Below are 18,886 nucleotides of genomic sequence, written 5' to 3'. Positions count from 1 at the left end.
AAAAGGCTAAGAGATTGGTCAAACATGATTTCCCCCTGGTGAAGCCATGTTGACTGCCCCTCATAACCCTCTTATCCTTGATATGCCTTAAGATGGCACCAAGGATAAGGTGTTCCATCACTTTCCCAGGGATGGAGGTGAGGCTGACCGGTCTATAGTTACCCGGGTCCTCCTTCTTGCCCTTTTTGAAGACTGGAGTGACATTTGCTTTCCTCCAGTCCTCAGGCACCTCTCCCATTTCCCAAGACTTGGTAAAGATGATGGAGAGTGGTCTAGCAATGACTTCCGCCAGTTCCCTCAGCACCCGCGGGTGCATCCCATCTGGACCCATGGATTTATGGACGTCCAGATTGCTCAACTGATCTCTAATCCATTCCTCATCGACTAAGGCAAACCGCTCCGTTGACCTGACTTCATCTAAGGTCTCAGGGGTACAGGGCTCTTCAGGACTGCCTGCAGCAGAGTAGACAGAGACAAAGAAGGCATTCAGTAACTCTGCCATCTCTGTATCTTCTGTCACCAGGGCACCCATCCCTTTCATCAGTGGGCCTACATTGCCTCTGGTGTTAGTTTTGTCTGCCATGTATTTGAGAATCCTCTTTTTGCTGTCCTTGACCCTTCTCGCCAGGTTTAATTCTAAGGATGCCTTAGTCCTCCTAGCTGCCTTCCTACATCCTCTAGCAGCAGCCTTATATTCCTTCCAAGTGGCCAGCCCCTCCTTCCATGACCTGTAAACTCTCCTCTTCCACTTGAGCATACCCAGCAATTCCCTATTTAGCCACGCAGGTCTCTTGGCCCTCTTCCTTGACTTCCTACGTGTCGGGATGCTCCGATCTTGAGCACGGAAAAAGCAGTCCTTGAATGTCAACCAACTATCTTGGGCCCCTTTACCTTCAAGCAGCCTTGCCCATGGGATTTCCCCTAGCAATTGCTTTGAAAGGCCAAAGTTTGCCCTGCTAAAGTCCAGGGTTGCAATTCTACTAGTTGAGTTTATGTCAACAGCCCTATTTACTAAAGACACTGTTGCGTCCTGCTCCTTTTCTGTTCTTGGAGCAGACCCCTTCAGAATTGCAGTGCAAACTTCAAATTCTGTAAAATACATGTTTGTAAACAGCTGTTGCATCGCTCATCTGTTCTATAGCTTCCAGATAAATTTACCAGAATGACTTCAAGTAGGCCTTCATCTTTACTGATGACAAAACCACAAGAAATAGATAAAGCTAAAGGGGGCCCTAAGTGGGGCCTACAAGAAATCTGGAGAGGGACTTTTCACAAGGGTATGTAGTGACAGGACAAGGGGGAATGGCTTTAAATTGATGAAGGGGAGGTCTAGATTAGATATTAGGAAGAAATTCTTTACTGTGAGGATGATGAGGCACTGGCACAGGTCGCCCAGAGAAGCTGTGGCTGCCCCATCCCTGGCAGTGTTCAAGGCCAGGCTGGATGGGGCTTTGAGCAACCTGGTCTAGTGGAAGGTGTCCCTGCCTATGGCAAGGGGTTGGAACTGGATGAGCCTTAAGGTCCCTTCCAACCCAAACCATTCTATGGTTCTATGAAAACCAAACCACAAATATTTTACCTTTTTCTTCTAATAAACAACAAAATAGCATGACATTTGAAAAAACAAACCAGTGTTGCTAGTAGAGTTTTGCATTTAGTATTTCTGGGAAAAATATCTTAAATTTAAGAGAATGAAAACAGTATTTTCTTAAAGTTATATCAGAAAGTAATAATGGTCTAGTATACAGAATTTTCAAGTCAGGCTGGTTTTCTCTGAAAGTTTGGTGTTCATTGAAGTCAAGAATCATCTGTGTCTCTTTCTGAGTAAGAAGTGCTTCCCTTCTGACTTGAAGATCCAACATAGTAAAAGTTTTAGTAGTTCTCTCTTTCAAAATGACCTGCATGAGCTGAAAATTAGAAAAGAAAAATGAAAATATTTTGACCGTAGGAACTGTAAAACATTTGTTTCTCCCTTCCTTGAATAAAAAAAAATCTTCTCTGTTCTTTGCTGTTGAACCCAAGGTATTTTACAGATACTCAACCTTATTTTACATCAATTAACCCAACAAGAGGAGATACACATTGGGTTTCATCATAGGGCAGCAAAGGTCTGATAGGAGACCACATCCACTTTTCAATGCATCATTCACACTTTATCTCTGCCATAAGCCATTCAATTCTTTTTCAAAACAAATAGTCTCAGCCTGTTTCTCCCCTGATGGGGACTGCCTTTTCATGCCGAAATCCGTGCTTTCTTAAAATCAGCAGAAGTTTTGCCACTGAATTTAAGCAGGGTCAAGATTTTGCTCTCATTTTTTGACCATTTTAGTTAATAATTTCACTTGTTCTCTATATCCTGGATTATACAGACCACTCATATGGACATTTACCATTCCTTTAAGTAATTAACTATGTCCTTATTTTTTCTCCCTTTTTAAGAAATCAAAGTGTTCCCTGCCAACAAAGCTATGAACAGTGTACCTTCTGTCTCTCCGCGCCCTGATTTGCAGTATATTGTATGTTATGAAGGTATGGAATTGGATTAAAAGCTACAGCATGGTGCTCTGCAGATAAACCCACTGCAGGTGTGCAGTTTAATAGGATTTTAATTTGGTAACAAGTGAACAAAGAGAGGAAGCCTAGAATGGGATTTTCTAGTTGAAAAAATGCTATTCGTGCTGAGAGAAAGCAACTGCAAGCTCTGTGATAAGGAATAAAGATCAGGCCAATGCTCTCTGAGCTGCACTTTTATAGATCATGGCTCACTCAGAGCATCTTCGTTACTGCCACCAGTTTCAGCAATTCTTAGTTCATACTACGTGCTGTTGGCCGTACAACATTTCATCTGCCATGCTCCCTGTTAAGCCAGTGTGTTCAAATCTTGTATTGTCTCACTCCCCACCTTCTACATTTTTTCATGTAAAATTAATGTTTTCCTCAGGAGATGACACTAAATAGGAATGTATTCTGTTTTCAAGATTATTAGCAATTATTTCCATGCTTCAAATTATATATATTTAAAAAAATGATTCAGAAATGTGCTGTGCTGTTCAGTATAAATGGGAATAAAGTGGTCTCTCTGCTGAGGAGTGTAATTTATATTCATCATGAACTAGGAATGGAGGACCAAAAACAGATGGGAAAGGCAGAGGAAGAATGAAGGTGATGACTAAAAGATCATGAAGGGATCCGCTAAGCCACAGACACACACTGATGCTGCTGATATCAGGGCAAGGTTGGGAGATTCTTTTCTGATTTCTGTTACCAGTCCTCCCTCTCATTTTTCCAGGGTTTCACTGCAAAATAGAGTGTTTAGCACTAATTTCAATGAGATGAGGGTGGAGGTGCGACGAACAGATTTTTTCCCTAAGCCTAACAGGCTGTGGAGAAGGCACAGAAATGCCTTGTGGGACAAGATTAAAAAGGTATGGAGGTTGCTGTTGTTGGCAGTGGACAGAGTGGAGGATGGGAGCTGACAAAAGGCACTGGGTCGCAGAGTGCTGTGGGGGCTGCATGAGGTAGAGGAGTTAAAAGGAAAAATGATGAAATATACCCATGATGCAGAGAGAGAGATGCCAGGCAGCAGAAATGTGGTCCAGGAAACAGGAGTGTGACTGGTGGGTGCCACTAAGGCTGCTGAGGCTTTAGATACCCCACAGAATGAGCTGTGGCCAAAGGGAGATTAGTCAGGAGCAGGGACAGATGGTTGCTTGGGAGCATGATGATGATGATTTTTGGTGATCAAAAGTTGCAGAACACAAACCCTCATGTAATGGATATCTGTACAAAGGATCTCCAGAGATGGCGATACAAAGTGGTGGGTGATGAAGATATGTTTTTCAGCACCCTGTGTTTTTCAGCAACCTGTGGAGTTAGTATGGACACCCAAAAAGAAGGAGCCTGCAACAGTTGAGGTGGGAGCTACCACCCGATTGAAGACATGAGTAGGCAGAAGTGCTCACTCACTGTCACAGCTCCTAAAACCCTTTTGAGCTGCAGGTTCCAATTTTTCAGCTTCCTCACAAACTGCAAACACTTAAACCATCAGCAGATCTCCTTTTCAGCCTACCATTATCAGCATCTTGTATGTGGACCAATAAGATCCATCAGCCTTTGGGATCTTTTAAGCTCTTTCTACACTTTCCCAATACTTCACTGTCTCCATACCTTCTCTCAAGTCTTCATACTCCCCATTTCATGTTTTATACCCTTCTTCTCTGACACCCCTCATCCCTCACTCTGTTCTTGAGATCATGTACGAAATATGCAAAACTGATAGACATATTTATAGGCACATCGCTTACGCAGACAAACCCTTCTCTGCTGACACCTGCATTGCAATGGGCATAGTGGGACATACAAAAGCCCATATGGGCAGCTCAGTGAAAGAGCATAGGAAGAAGGGCAGATACTGAATAAGATTTCTACTGGTTTATCTCCTAGTTTCTGACCACCAGTGGTTTAGTGAGTCCTTGCTCTTAGCCTGCACGCAGCTGAGTTTGATTTTCGACATTAAGGGGTTATGGCAGGATGGTTCATTGTATTACATTTGAAAAACAGCAAGAGCTGTCAAACATGCCCATCACACATATAAATCTTTCTCGGTTTGTCTCCTTTGTACCTTCTTTCTCCCTTCCCATTTTCATTGCTGAGGTACTTTTGGCATATTTTATATTTAAAAAAACAATGGTCCATGACAGGTCTGTATAACTAATAAAGATTTTTTAAAAACAGTCCGTTTCCAGTCCTGGTTCTAGTTTTTGGAAGCTGAATACATGTTGAGAGTAAAACAACTTTAGCAGCATCACCTTAAGAATGTAATTTTCTTCATAAGTCTTGGTGCCATTAACATTTGTCCCGCACCATTTTCTGGAAAACACAATGTTCTCTGAGATGTAAGACAAGGGCTGTTAATGCATGGAAGAGACTTCTGGAAACAGATGAATGTCTAATTCATCACTTGTGTTAAGCACAGAGGCTTGATCCATGTTCCCATATGTCTTTTTATTTAGCCTTGTGTTCTAGGAAGACTTAGAGTCTTTCTTGTTTTCTACCTGTATGTCATCCCTTATGCTAGTAAGTTTGAAGCAGCAGACTGACTGCAAGAAAGTCCAGTGGAGCAGAAAGATCTCAAGGATTTCATACATCTTTTGATAAAACTGAGAGGCAGATGGAGGGAAAAGAGCCTCTCAGTGCTTCTAGTAGTGAGAAAAGCCCACATCATGCACAGTGAGTGCATGCAGACTGTTTGTCAGCTAGACCACAAGCTGCTCCCAACCCACCAGAACAGCACTGCTCTTGCTTAGATAATGCTCAGGGAATCTGGAGGCATGCCAAAGGTCTTCTGGAAACCCAAGGCAAGAATCAGGGAACTGTGGTGATGTGGTGGGTGGTGTGGAGATTACAGTCCGTTGACAGGATCATGAGATGGAGGTGGGATGTAAAGATTTCATTTTTACTACTTTACACACCTAAAACCCCCCAATCAATCACAGACTTCCTGAGATTCCTCCCAATTGACCCTTTTTTTCCCCCCCCTTTTTTTTTTCTTTTTGTTATTTTCTTTAAAGTTAACGTTTATTTCACCTTGCTGCCAGTGGCTGTGTCCGCCGAACATCTCAGAACTCTGGAAAAACATGGCTCTTTCCAAAGTTATTCTGGCTCTGCATCGAAGTTGTGAAAGCTGGCTGTAGAGTGCTGGCTTGGCATTGCTCCTCTGCAAAACAGCCCCAGAGATAGCTGGGCTCGTAATACCACAGAACAGGGAACTCATTTTGCTTTGCAACCCAGAAACTTTCATCTTCCTTCTCCTCTATATAGGACAGGAAAATGTGAGCCACAAAATCCATGAGCAGCAAGTTAAGCAAATGCCAGGATCCTAGGTTTAAGGAAAAGCAAAAATAATTTTAACAGCCTCCTCATTTCCTTGTCTTTGTGATGTGTTCTTCTTTGAAGGGCTTCATTATAGTAATGGGCTAGACAAAGTAGCAGACTGGAACTCATCAGGTAGTACTTACAAGATTATGTACTTCCAAATATCACAGCAAAATAGGCACCAACAGCAGATTTGAAATGTAAGCAAAAGCCTTTCCCCCCCTTATTTTAGCTAGAGAGGAAAGCGTGCTCCTGTTTATATGCTTTCTGCTCAAGGTTTTCCCCCACATTCACTGCTGCTACAAGTCTTATCATCAACCACATATCATCCCCCATTCTCCCCTCAGATGGATAAATCTTGCCAAGTAAACCCTCCTACGTACATCTATATGTCTTGTACCTATGACATTAAATGGCCTACCTTGCAGCTTGGGCATAACTGCTAAAAGCCAAGACAGACTCACGGAGACCATTGACTTTTGAATCCTACCTTGGTTGAAAGCCCTTACAGTGAATATGAAGTCTTCTTCCATGCCATAAACCTGCACAGGAATTCATCTAACAATTTATAACCTCTGCATCCCACAAACATATTTATATGGACATCAACAAGGAGATACCAAAATTTATATGAAAAACTAAGGTTTACAGAGCTTGAAAAATGAAAAATGCTGCCTCTTTTTATGCTATATGTGTCTGAGAAGCTACTGTTTCTCCTGTTTGTCTTTTTGTGCATCTTTAAATTATAGCTAAGTGGAAGTGCTTGTTCATCTATGGGACAAGGAAAAGGGCTATTATACTTGGAGTTCAAACTATGCAGACCTGGCACTAGTAGTCTACGAGCGCTTCTAACAGTCTTACAGATGTTTTCAGTGTATTCAAGAAGACTAAGCATGAAACAAAAGCTACCACTCCAGTTGTCCCTTGGGATGATACAAAGGGACACAGTCTTGAAGAGGGAGTAGGTTGAAAAAGCTTGCATACAAAAAAGGAATGCATGGGTCTCTGTCCAGCCAGTGTGGGTCAGCAATACATTCCTGAATGCCCTGGAAGGCAGGCTGGTATGGAAAGGGTTTACCAGCTGACATGAAGCTTTGTGATAGAGATATGTAAAGGCATGTTTGTTGGGGAGGAGGTGGAGCTGAAAGAGCTGTAGAGGTCCCCTTAACCCTGACTGCTGTAGCACACTTGCTCCTTGCTGCCTTGCAGTGGGGGTAGCTGAACACTTCCTCTGATCATGCTTGGGCATCACCCATGCGGAGGCTGGGCTGGATAAGGGTAAAAATAAATCCTGAAAGTGAATTCTGAATTCAGAGGTGTGAGTATGACAGTGCATTATTTGTGCCAGATGTGCCAAGCTCCAAGGCAAGAGCTCCAGACAGAAGTAAGTTTGATTTTGGTTACTGGTATGAGGTGTAGTTTTGCATTAACACTGCATTAACATGATGCTCAAAACATTTCCCTTAGTAATTGTGTATCCTCAGTGTGGACGTTACATGCTTTGACTTGCAGGATGCCCACCATTCCTGCAAGAAATACTGAGATTTAAGAGTTTTCTGAAAAGCAGTGACCCTGAGTACGGAACTTCTACACCAGATGGCTTGTTAACAGCACAGCACCAGCCTTGTCCACTAAAACTCAATATCCTACCAGAACAAAAACATGGGAAAGAAGGGACATTATTAGATGATATAACCCAAAACCTTAAAGAACCAAGGAGATAATACTGACCAAATCAATTGGAGCATCACGGCAGAAGATTAAAAAATATTTTTAACTCTCATATGTGAGAATAAATTCAATATTAATAGTAGTGAAGTATAATAGGAAGACTGTTGCAAGTGGGATGAAAATATTATTTGTAACTAGTTTAAGGAAGGCTCAGCAGAGGAAGGGATGATCTCCATCATTTATGTCCCTAGCCACTGACAACTGAAGAACAGGGAAGCAGTTCATTAAACTTTTCTTGTGATGGAAAGAAGGAAGAGGATTTCATCATTGTGGGGGATTTCAATAAACATTATGCTTCCAGTGCTGCTCTTGGAATTCATTCCAAATTCCCTCATTGCCCAAAATACTGCATGCAGCATTGGAGAGTGTTGTACAGAACTCCTGTGGAGGGGGAGGAAAGACTAATTATTTTATTACTACTGTAATGAAACAACTGATGGACAAGGGACCCTACTGTGCTGTGTTCCCTGCTCACAGATCCTGGTCCAGCCAGTTTGCAGCCTAAATGTAAGGCAAAAGGTAGCAGCTATATGCAGAAAAGGGGTCTGCACATACATGCACAAACACAGGTATTAATGGGGGGAAGAATACTGAAAAATACAAAAGACAACAACCTTAATGTACCCTTTTGTTATGTCTTTGTAGGAAATACATGAAAGTTCAGTTTTGAAGGGGAATTTCAAAGAAGATAATGAGGTTTTCTTTGGCTGTTTGTGTGAAGCCCCATCCAACAACAGACAAAAAAATAAGAAGATGCTCCACTGAAAATCGAAAAAGAGGCTTATACAGTTTATCAGATGCTGCTCACAGGAGATTATACCTCTCTGCAGAATGAATAATAGAGAGAGAGAGACTCTGGAAGGTTTTAAAATTGAAAAGAGAGAGTGGGTAGAGTTGATGCAATACAGAAATGGAAGAGACTGAACTTATTCAAGACATGGTTGCACCAATTCAAGCCACGTGAGTATGACTGCATGGTCCTTTCACTTTTCCTGCCTTGCACTGGTGTATGATGGATTTGGTGCTTGATGGCTCAGAACAGTAAATCAGAGGCAAAACTAACCCAGCTAAAGGAGTGACCAATTTTTAGTCAGTTTAACAGTTTAAACAGGCTTGCTGTTGGCTAGGCAAGCACCTAAGTCAGTGGAAGGCATACAGAAAAGGAGAACATAGTTGTTGTCAAAGGTACTAACTGCCTTTCTAGCAAGTTGTTATTGCAGTGGCTCTACTCTGGCTGTATTGTACAGAAAGAACCCGGAGGACTTGGACCTACCACTTGATATATCTGTAATGTTTCTGGGTTTGGATATTAGTGGCTCTAGGTCTCCATCTCACCCTTCTGCTGGGGTGTGCAGCTCTTGTAGGGAGGGAGAGCAAAGGCTCACACCTCAGGCTACTGTTCCTCATTTCCTCACAGACAAATAATGGATTCTGCTGAAAGAGAGAGGGAGTCTTGCCCTTCCTGCCGTCTCCAGGTGCATGCTCCTATTCTCCTCCCTGCTGCTTATCGTAGGGTTTGAGTCAGAGAACTAATCTGGCAAGAAAAGGAATAATTTCATGTCCCTGACCTGTCTAGCCATATCACCAGGCAAATGGTGCTTGATGCAAGGAAGGGAGTAAGGAAGACCTGATGCCCTATTGGCTGTAGCATAAATTTATGTCAGTTAATATGGTCTGGTGCCTCTGCCATCTCAGGTCAGAAAGGGGCATACCAGTCAAGTCACAAAGATCCTACTTACCAAAACTATCTGTGTTGCTGAGGGTCATAGCCTTGCTTATTGTTCTCAGTAGGAAGCTCCATCTCAAATGGAAATCTGATGCCAGTTCTCTATACTCCTCTTTATTCCTGCTTGGCTGCAGATAGAGCAAAAAAACTTCTTTATGGCAAAGTTGGTTAAAAGAATTCATTATTGTGTTGCAGACCATTTCCCTGTACAGACTGCATACAAAGGTGGAACAAAAAAGGTGGGTTTTTCTGGTTTGCTTTTTTGTCAGAATCCTAAAATAAGTTGAAAGGGACTTTTGAACATCTAATGCAATCTCTTGTCTAAAGCATGGCCAGCTTAGTTTAGGCATTGTTCACCCAGGTTCTGAATAGCTGCGGGATGGAGGTTCCACAGCCTTTCCAGGTTACTTCTTCAAATGCTTAACTACTCTCCTGGCAATTGTTGTTTGGTTGGTTTTGGTTGGGTTTTTGGTTGGGTTTTTTTGTTGTTGCTTTGTTTTGTTTTGGTTTTGGATTTGTTTTGTTTTGTTTGTTTTGCTTTCTATCTATTGGGAATTTTCTTTGCTGAAACTTGTGTCCATTGCCTTATGCCCCATGACTGTGAACACCCAGGAAAAGCTCTGTTCCATCTTCTCTAGACCATCCTTTGAGGTATCTGAGGGTTCTGTGATTTGAAGGCACCACAGAACTGCAAAGTACTAGTCTTAATTAAGAATAAAAACTAGGAAATAACCAAGCTAAATTTACCCTACTTCTTCAGAATGAGAAAAAAATCCCAAACCCAAACAAACCTTTAACCACCACCCAGACCCAAGTTAATTGGGCTGGCAAGCAGCAGAATTCAGCAGTACCCTTAAGCTACCACTAATTCAGAATCAGCGATGGAACAGGCGTGGTAGAATTGGTAACATATGGAAAGGTGCATTATGTAAGGATGGTCATACTTGAATCTTTCACAGGAGCTGTAGACATTGTACTAGAAATTATCACTCTCCTACCACCTGCTAAAGGTCAACAGTTTTATGAATCAATGTTTTCAAGAATCAGGAAGTGTTCTCTTCATTTTTACTAACATTTTTCTTCTTAATTTTGGTTTAATAGGAACTGTTAGGATATGTGGCTATGAAATGAGAGCAGATACTAAAACTGCCAAAGTGGATATATGCACAGAAATAGGCTTGTAGTTGTTTGCACAGATGGAATTTTTGTATGCCAATTAATTCTCTCTTTTTCGGCTGCATGCATAAATTGTATTTATGCAAATCTGCAGTCTGGTCAGGTTGCTAGTGCACAATGTAGCTCCTGCAGAGTAGTGACAGTCAGCGTGTAGCTGGATAATTTGTATGATCACTCTTTCTTTTCTGAAGTTATTAATTATATACCTGAATGACAAAAGCATGAAGATTCGAAGACACACAGTTCAAGAGAACCCGGATATCTGTGGAAGGTGTCAGCAAAGACACAAAGTCATTCAAACCTACGAAATATAGAAGGGAGATCATTACATCAAGTGATTGGTTTGCTTTTTGGTTTGTTTCTGCAGTTTTTGGCTTCATTTTTTCTTTCTTTTATCTTTAGCTTGAAACATATTAAGACATCTGTTTATATCATTTTGATTAATATAATGATACTGTTCATTTACTAAGGAATTGTACCCTACTTTGAAATCAGTCAGAATTCACATTTATGTCCATTTCTACTGTATCTGCACTGATCTAGTGCATCATGGCAAAAGTGGCAAGAATAAACACTTCCAATGTGAAAGGTGGAATTTGGTTATATGCAATGACAACATACTTATCTGAGATTTTATATGGTTGAGAAAAGAAAATATTGGTTTATCTGTTGAGGGGGAGAAAATGGTTTCAAAACAATAACAGAAAATGCAGAATATTCTGTAGACCAACAGAAATACAGATAATACTGCTACATATCAGGCAGCTGTTTCCCCGAAAGACTGGGACCTACCACCCAGTGCCAAAAGGTACATTACTGTGGTTCCTCTCTAAATTTATGCCCATCTAATGAGACATCTTACTTCAGGAAGACATATGGATAGGGTCTGTGAAACCTTGCTTATTATAAATAACAGTTTGGAAAAGCAGAGAAAACAAAGAATGCAATATATCTGCCTTGGAGGGAGTAAGACCATCATTAATATAATAAGCAAATTTAACAAGAGCATTGCACTTGATTTCAAGATATAAATAAATACTTTTTAAATGGTTCTTCTGATGGTTCTGTGAAGAAAGAAGATCATTATTCCTACTGAAAGAAGTGATAATAAGGCTGTGGCACATCCCTTGTCAGTGAGAAAGTCAGTGGCAGAGCAAGAATAAAGAGCTGAGATTTCTCCACATCAGTTCTGTGCACAGCCTAGTTCAACTTGCCAGTCTCTCGCTAATAATTTAAATGGCAGCCCACTAATCTAAAAATTAACTTGCCATTATGTTGCTTTCTCTTTTCATTAAGCTGACAAAGGCATTATGGCATGGCTGCATACAAACTGTATTTACTGTTTACAGGCTGCAATACAGCAAAAGGAAACGAATGTGGAAGGGCTTCGTCCAGTTAAGCATAAAGTGTTTTAAAATCTGGCCACAAGAAATTATTCAGTGCACTTGAATTAATAACAGAGGAAAATGTGAAATGCAATGCTTAAAACTTCTTTTTTTTTGTCAAAGAAAAGAATAAAAAATAATATCCCTGCTTGTCAACATTCTTCTAGAAGACCCCACTGCTGCTGCCACAGGAAAACCTTTAAGTGAGAGTCAGGGTGGAAAGCCTTTCATTCTTAACCTTTAAAGTTAGAAGGGTAATATTACATGCTCCATTCTCAGTTCTATTTGTTCTTTTCCAGCACTTCGAGTTACAGCAAGTCTGTAATTCCCATTAGGGCAGACATAATGGGAAAACAAAAGGAAACGCTGGAGCTTTAACAGTGGCAAGCAAGGGCTTAAGTGAATACACAAAATGTATCAAAAAAATATTACATTTGAGTTCTATGTCATTCTGCGGCTCCTCTGGACTCCTAAATGCCTTTTGAACGAGGTTTCCAGGAATATCCAGAAATCCCTGTTCGATGACAGCATGCAAGTCTGATCGCAAAACAGTGACTTTGCTGTGGCTGTTCAAGACTGTTCTCACTGTCTATAGAGAATAGGAAAACAGTTAATGGCTTTCATTTTCTCAAGCCCTTAGGTCAGTCAAAAAGCTTCCTTTATTCAATACTAGACTTTACATAACCAGTCTCCAAACTGGGGGGAGAAAAAAAAAAATCAAAGGAGGTGAATCTTAAGTTGTCTTTAAGAGTTTTTTGTTCTGGGAGATATTCTTTTCAATGGCACTCTGCGGTGTTGTCTGTGATGAAGCAGACAGGCCAACATAACTGAAGTGTCTGGGCAATTGCCTGGCAATTGGTTCTGCCTACAGTTATTATAGTAATGCCAAATAATGGTATTTTGTCTAAAACATTGAATGGCGTTTCGAGGCCGACTTTCCCGTCGATGTTATCTGTCCTTAGCACATGTTTCAATTCAATTCAAAGGCAGGTTTTCTAAAGTTGCTCAAACCTTTGAGAAAGTAAAAATAACATTAGAAATATATTAGTTAAAATAAAACTAGTTGGAGTTTTATCACATTTATCTGCTTGTGTGTCCCTGCCCACAGCAGGGGGGTTGGAACTAGATGATCTTAAGGTCCTTTCCAACCCTAACTATTCCATGATTCTATGATTCTATGAGCTGGATGGCCACACGCAAAGAGTTGTGCTCAATGGCTCAATGTCTGGCTGGAGACCAGTAACGAGTGGTGTCCCTCAGGGATCGGTGTTGGGACCGGTCTTGTTCAACATCTTCGTCGCTGACATGGACAGTGGGATTGAGTGCGCCCTCAGCAAGTTTGCCGATGACACCAAGCTGTGTGGTTCGGTTGATACCCTGGAGGGAAGGAATGCCATCCAGAGGGACCTTGACACACTTGTGAGGTGGGCTGGTACCAACCTCATGAAGTTTAACCATGCCAAGTGCAAGGTCCTACACCTGGGTCGGAGCAATCCCAGGCACAGCTACAGGTTGGGCAGAGAAGAGATTCAGAGCAGCCCCGCAGAGAAGGACTTAGGGGTGTTGGTTGATGAGAAAATGAACATGAGCCGGCTTCAGTGTGTGCTCGCAGCCCAGAAAGCCAACCGTATCCTGGGCTGCACCAAAAGGAGCGTGACCAGCAGGTTGAAGGAGGTGATCCTGCCCCTCTACTCTGCTCTCGTGAGACTTCACTTGGAGTATTGTGTGCAGTTCTGGTGTCCTCAACATAAAAAGGACATGGAACTGTTGGAACAAGTCCAGAGAAGGGCCACGAGGATGATCAGGGGACTGGAGCTCCTCCCGTATGAAGACAGGCTGAGGAAGTTGGGGCTGTTCAGCCTGGAGAAGAGAAGGATGCGTGGAGACCTCATAGCAGCCTTCCAGTATCTGAAGGGGCCTATAGGGATGCTGGGGAGGGACTGTTCATTAGGGACTGTAGTGATAGGACAAGGGGTAACGGGTTAAAACTTAAACAGGGGAAGTTTAGATTGGATATAAGGGAAGAAGTTCTTTACTGTAAGGGTGGTGAGGCATTGGAATGGGCTGCCCAGCAAAGCTGTGAACGCTCCATCCCTGGTGGTGTTCAAGGCCGCGTTGGACAGAGCCTTGGGTGGCATGGCTTAGTGTGAGGTGTCCCTGCCCATGGCAGGGGGGTTGGAAATAGATGATCTTAAGGTCCTTTCCAGCTCTAACTATTCTATGATTCTATGAGTCATTTGTGAATGAATCTGGCTTCATATTTGTCCCCAAATGTATTACTCACATTTGCAAACAATTTTCAGCTTAACATTTGATCCTAATCTGTCACTCTTTTATTATTAATTGCTACTATCACACAGTATTCCTTCAGATTCTTGATGAAATGATGAACACAGGAAGGAAATTAAACCTGAATCTGCTAAAATTTGTTAATCTATACATTTAGTCTCTTATTTCCATATGGAAATCAGTAAGATCCTAAAGCCTTTGCTGAATTTTGTGCTTTTATATGCATAATCCATGTCCAGATGAAAAATACTTTTTGTAAAATTCAGAAAAACTTCAGGATTCATACACATTTTAATAAATCCCATTCACCATGTGCTTGCCATGACCCCCAAGTCAGCAGTGAATGTAGCTGACCATTTGTTTGCAAACAAAATTCCCACTCTAGCAACTCTTCGTCATTTTGCTAGCTTTATCGAAATAGCAAAAGCACTCTGAGTCTCACTCCGTAATCCCCTTCAGGTAAGTTAAAGACAAAGTCTGTTTTCTTATTTTACTTGGAGTTTCCAGTGTCAGGATTGCTGCTACTTGTGACAAGAACACACAACCCAAAGGCTGGGAACTACCAGGGGCAGTATCATCAGTGTGATGCTAACACCCAGCTCCATGCTCCAGTATTTTAGACTGGTCCCTTCAGCCATTGCTCTTCACTATACTAACTATAATTCTCTAGGTGACAGAGCTCCACCTCTGACAGCACTTAAATACAGTTTACCAGAGGCAGCAGGAATCAGCCCCAGGAAATGACAAGCATCATATTCACATTCCTTTCTTGCAGGGAATTTGCACCTTTTTATGCTCTAATTACTTGCGCATGTCCAGGTAGTAGCAGCTGTCAGCCTGCTTTATCTACACATGATGGGAAAGTTACTTTTTTTTTCTTTTGAATGATGAGCCTGCCAAAATTGTTCCCATTTTCTTACCAGGTGGCTAAATTATTGCAAAGTACTCTACAAGGGATGGTTTGGTTGCACTATTCAGAGGCTACAGCTGCACAGCTCCTCTGTAGTACTTCACCTTAGGAGCACTCTCACCTGCTTTGACCATCAGTCTGCAGTTGAAATTCCAGGTATGTTTTAGACAGAGAAAACTGAAAGGATGATTAGAAATATCAAACGACTCCTATGTGAGAAGATGAGATAAACCTCAGCTTTGGATAGAAATAACTGAGGAAGGATGTGATGGAGGTTTGCAAAGAAAGCTATGCAACAAATAATCAAACCCTGGAACTCACTACCCCAAGATGTTGGGGATGCCAAAATCAAGCTTTTAAGTACCAAAATGTGGATATAGCCTTCATCTCAGATTGCTGGAAGCCAGGAGAGTACAGTGAATGTGGACTGAGGTGTCACTTGCTCCGGAGGAAGGGAACATCTCATAAATAGTCCAAACAGCTTGAGTGAATGAGATACCCAGCTTTTTATTCCACAGATTCTGGAACATACCTTAACCATGTTAGCAAGGTCTGTCTTTCTCCTCAGTCTTTTTATAAACACTGTAACTTCTGTTAAAGAAGAAGAGGCAGATGTTTGATGTAATTAATATTTTACAGTCTAAATGACATCAATGAAGACAGTTTTTTTTTAAGCTAGAAAGTAGATCCCATGGGGAGCTACGGAGGCTAAGGGAGGGCACAGCAGGGGCACACAGCCAGCATTATGGGCTGGGCTGGGGACCCTCACAGTTTAAAGCTTGCCAGTGGAAGCTGGCCAGGTCACCACTCTTCCTTCACTGTAAATCTGTTAACCCCTGACACACAGTAAAAATACTTGCAATATTTTTTTACATTAAATACTTCTTAATCAAGACTGGTACTCTTTTACATGCATGGTTTAAGGTGAGTGAAAGCAAAGCAACATTAATTCTACACCTCCTATATTTTGTTTGGAGGGTTTTCATTTGCACCTTCACAGCTATAATTCTGCAGCACTGTTAATATTAGTTGGTTTCTTTGGTTCTATTTTTCTTCTGTTTATATTGTGTTGTAATTATGACAAGCATCACCCAAGAATATCCTTTTTTAAGAATAAAATATAAAGTCACTGATAATTACAGGAAAAATGAGTATAAAGCAATTTGCAAACTTCTGTAGACAGGCAATGGGTTTCAGGTGAAAATGTCTGTTTTCTGAAGTTTGTGAAAACTAGAAAGACCAGAATGTATACACAAAGGGTTGCAGCTGATTAATCAAGTATACCTCCATGTACACACATTTTAAAAACACATTACTAAGTTTGCTCTGTCAAGCACTCAGATGTAAGAAAGGCCAGAATTAAGAACATCTGCAAGTCCTCCTTGAGGGTATGAATGCTAATGCAATCTTTTGTCTACACAGAAGCCCTGCTTTGCCACTGAGGAGTTGGTCTTCACCCACTGAACAACTGAGCAACATTTCATTTTAATCAGAATCTTCAGCATCATATATAAATATGTGTATATATGTAAATACATATTTACAAACACACACATGTAGATACAACTTCATATAGTACAGACTTTTTCAAATCCTCCTTTAATGACAGAGTCATGGCTTCCTTATGGGACTATGGGGCTTTTTCCCTTTATACTGAACTTTGCTATAGCCATTCATTAATTTATTTGCATAAAACCACATGTGAAGTGAAGAGGCAGAACAATACCCAAATTTCAGAGGGCAGATTGCATATTATTCAGTTTTCTACACAGCCGAGAGACAGATCTTTGGAAAGATTCAGGCAAATTTCAATTTACCATGAATTGGGAATAATTTTGGCTTAATTTGTTCTCACACAGTATCTGAGACTATTTGTTTTTAACTGTATTCCAACTAATTGTAGTCCTCACTAATATGGAAGTTACCTCAGCTAAAAAGATTTTACAAATAATTTATCTGAGTGTCATAACACGGTCTTCTCTGCAGTTTAAGCAAAGATTATTTTATGAAAATCTCTATTACTCAAACATACCTTTAGATTTGGATGTTTGGAGCTGTAATGGAAAGTGTTCCAAAGCATTAACCATCCAAAGTTCAATATTTTTACTGAACAATCTGATTGACTTAATGTGTTGCAGAGGCACCTCCTCCAGAAAATCGTGAAGTAGGATGTTCTCCATTTCCTAGAATACACATTGATGGATCTGCATATGACTGGTGTGCTACAGATGTTTACAGCAGCATGAAACAAAATTGTGTTGATAGTTTAAACGTTAATGTAAAGAAGCCCCCTTTTTTTTTTCCAATTAAGCAATAGCTAAGCTACATTTATTAGCATGAAGAAAAAGATTCTAACAATAAATGTTGTTTCCTAAATTAATTACTAGACACTACTTAATAAGCAGCAAATTATTTTGATCAGAATACTGCATATTTCTATGTGGAATATCATCAAAACAAGCAGTGTTCTCAAAAGAAAAATACCTCTCATAATTTGGAAAACAGTTATCAGTTGAAATTTCAGTCATTTAACCTCAGGCCAGAACCACAGACCACATTTGTAACAGCATACTCTATTGGTATTACGGCCTTTCAAAGGAACATATAGCAGCAAGGTGGCAGTAATCGCAAATTCCACTGGTTCCTTTCAAAATCTAAACTGTGCTGTCTCACAAGAAGCCAGAACAAGACTTGATGTACGAGTGAAAATCCCATTGCACAGCACACAAGAAACAGCTGTACCTTCTATCACGTAGAACTAACAAAAAGACAGAAACACATAATAACATAATTACAACATGCAAGTGTGTCCACAGTACCTTGAATAGCTGCCTGTCATAGCTTTCCAACAGTTGGCATACATCTGGCAAGGACATCAGTGCTATCTTTCCAGGCGGCAGAGACTTCCAGAATGACATGATACAGCCTTCTACCTGTCATGCAAAGTCCTTTATGAATTTTCACTCATTTTGCACTTGTGAAATGTGAAGTGTAATTCAATAAAGCAAACACACAGAAGCACAGGAGCAAAAGAATGACCGGGGAACTGGGCTCTTTGCCTGGCCCCATCCTGGCTGGGCTCTAGCATAAGTGGAAGCATCCTGGGGCTGAACCTCACAAGGAAGAGGAAGAAAGAGGAGAGAAACAAAGAATTGTGTCATGGATATGTGGATATAATGAAAGAGATGTGTCCATGGCCTCATGTTTTGTGCTGGGCTCAGACCTGTTGATGTGCCAGGAGTGCTCAGGGTTCCCAAATAATTTAACTGAATGCTCCTTTTGTCTATAAATTATCATCTCCAATTGGATCAAACCATAGAGATTTCATCTCTATTTGAGATTGGATCAAACCATAGAGTAAATAAGTCACACAGAAACAATTTTATCCTTACAGTGGTTTGCTGTCGTCAGAGTGTTATTAAAGCAAAAGCATACCTTGTCAAGTTCCCTCGTTCTCACCATATGTAAAATGACTTGACAATGGTTGTAGTACTCGTTGGCAAGCAGTACAACCTATGACCAAAAAAAGGGTACAAAAAGATCTCACAGGCAAAGGGCTGACTCTCTTGATCACCGAAAACAAGAACATACCATTTCATAGGGGTATTTCTTCGCTAGCTCTGGTTGCTCCCAAAGACAGAATCTGCTGGATTCAGGCCAAAGGTACTGAAATCTCTCTTGTTCAATCTTAAGAAAAATGACAGATGGAGAACAGTGCAAATTCTTGCTCTCAATGCATCAGAATTTATTTTGAACAATAATAATAATAATAATAAAAAGATCACAATTATCTTG

The 18,886-nt window shown here is 40.9% G+C and overlaps 1 protein-coding gene across 1 annotated transcript in view; it reads right to left on the bottom strand.

Annotated features, from left to right (window-relative positions):
• Window positions 1-1,872: 1,872 nt before the first annotated feature.
• RFX8 (regulatory factor X8) overlaps window positions 1,873-18,886 on the bottom strand; it is a 30,853-nt gene continuing 13,839 nt past the window's right edge. Inside the window, 11 exon segments of the mRNA XM_057422171.1 lie at window positions 1,873-1,907; window positions 5,587-5,632; window positions 5,634-5,878; window positions 9,345-9,459; window positions 10,714-10,808; window positions 12,325-12,481; window positions 15,624-15,682; window positions 17,124-17,274; window positions 17,911-18,024; window positions 18,527-18,604; window positions 18,683-18,778. Coding sequence (XP_057278154.1) covers window positions 1,873-1,907; window positions 5,587-5,632; window positions 5,634-5,878; window positions 9,345-9,459; window positions 10,714-10,808; window positions 12,325-12,481; window positions 15,624-15,682; window positions 17,124-17,274; window positions 17,911-18,024; window positions 18,527-18,604; window positions 18,683-18,778 — 1,191 coding nt within the window.

This window comes from Pezoporus wallicus, unplaced genomic scaffold (assembly GCF_028554395.1).
Source record: "Pezoporus wallicus isolate ANWC-B61680 ecotype Strahan unplaced genomic scaffold, APGP_CSIRO_Pwel_v1 contig_5785, whole genome shotgun sequence".
In the NCBI taxonomy this organism is placed as follows: domain Eukaryota; kingdom Metazoa; phylum Chordata; class Aves; order Psittaciformes; family Psittacidae; genus Pezoporus; species Pezoporus wallicus.
This window is presented reverse-complemented; position numbering and strand designations above follow the sequence as displayed.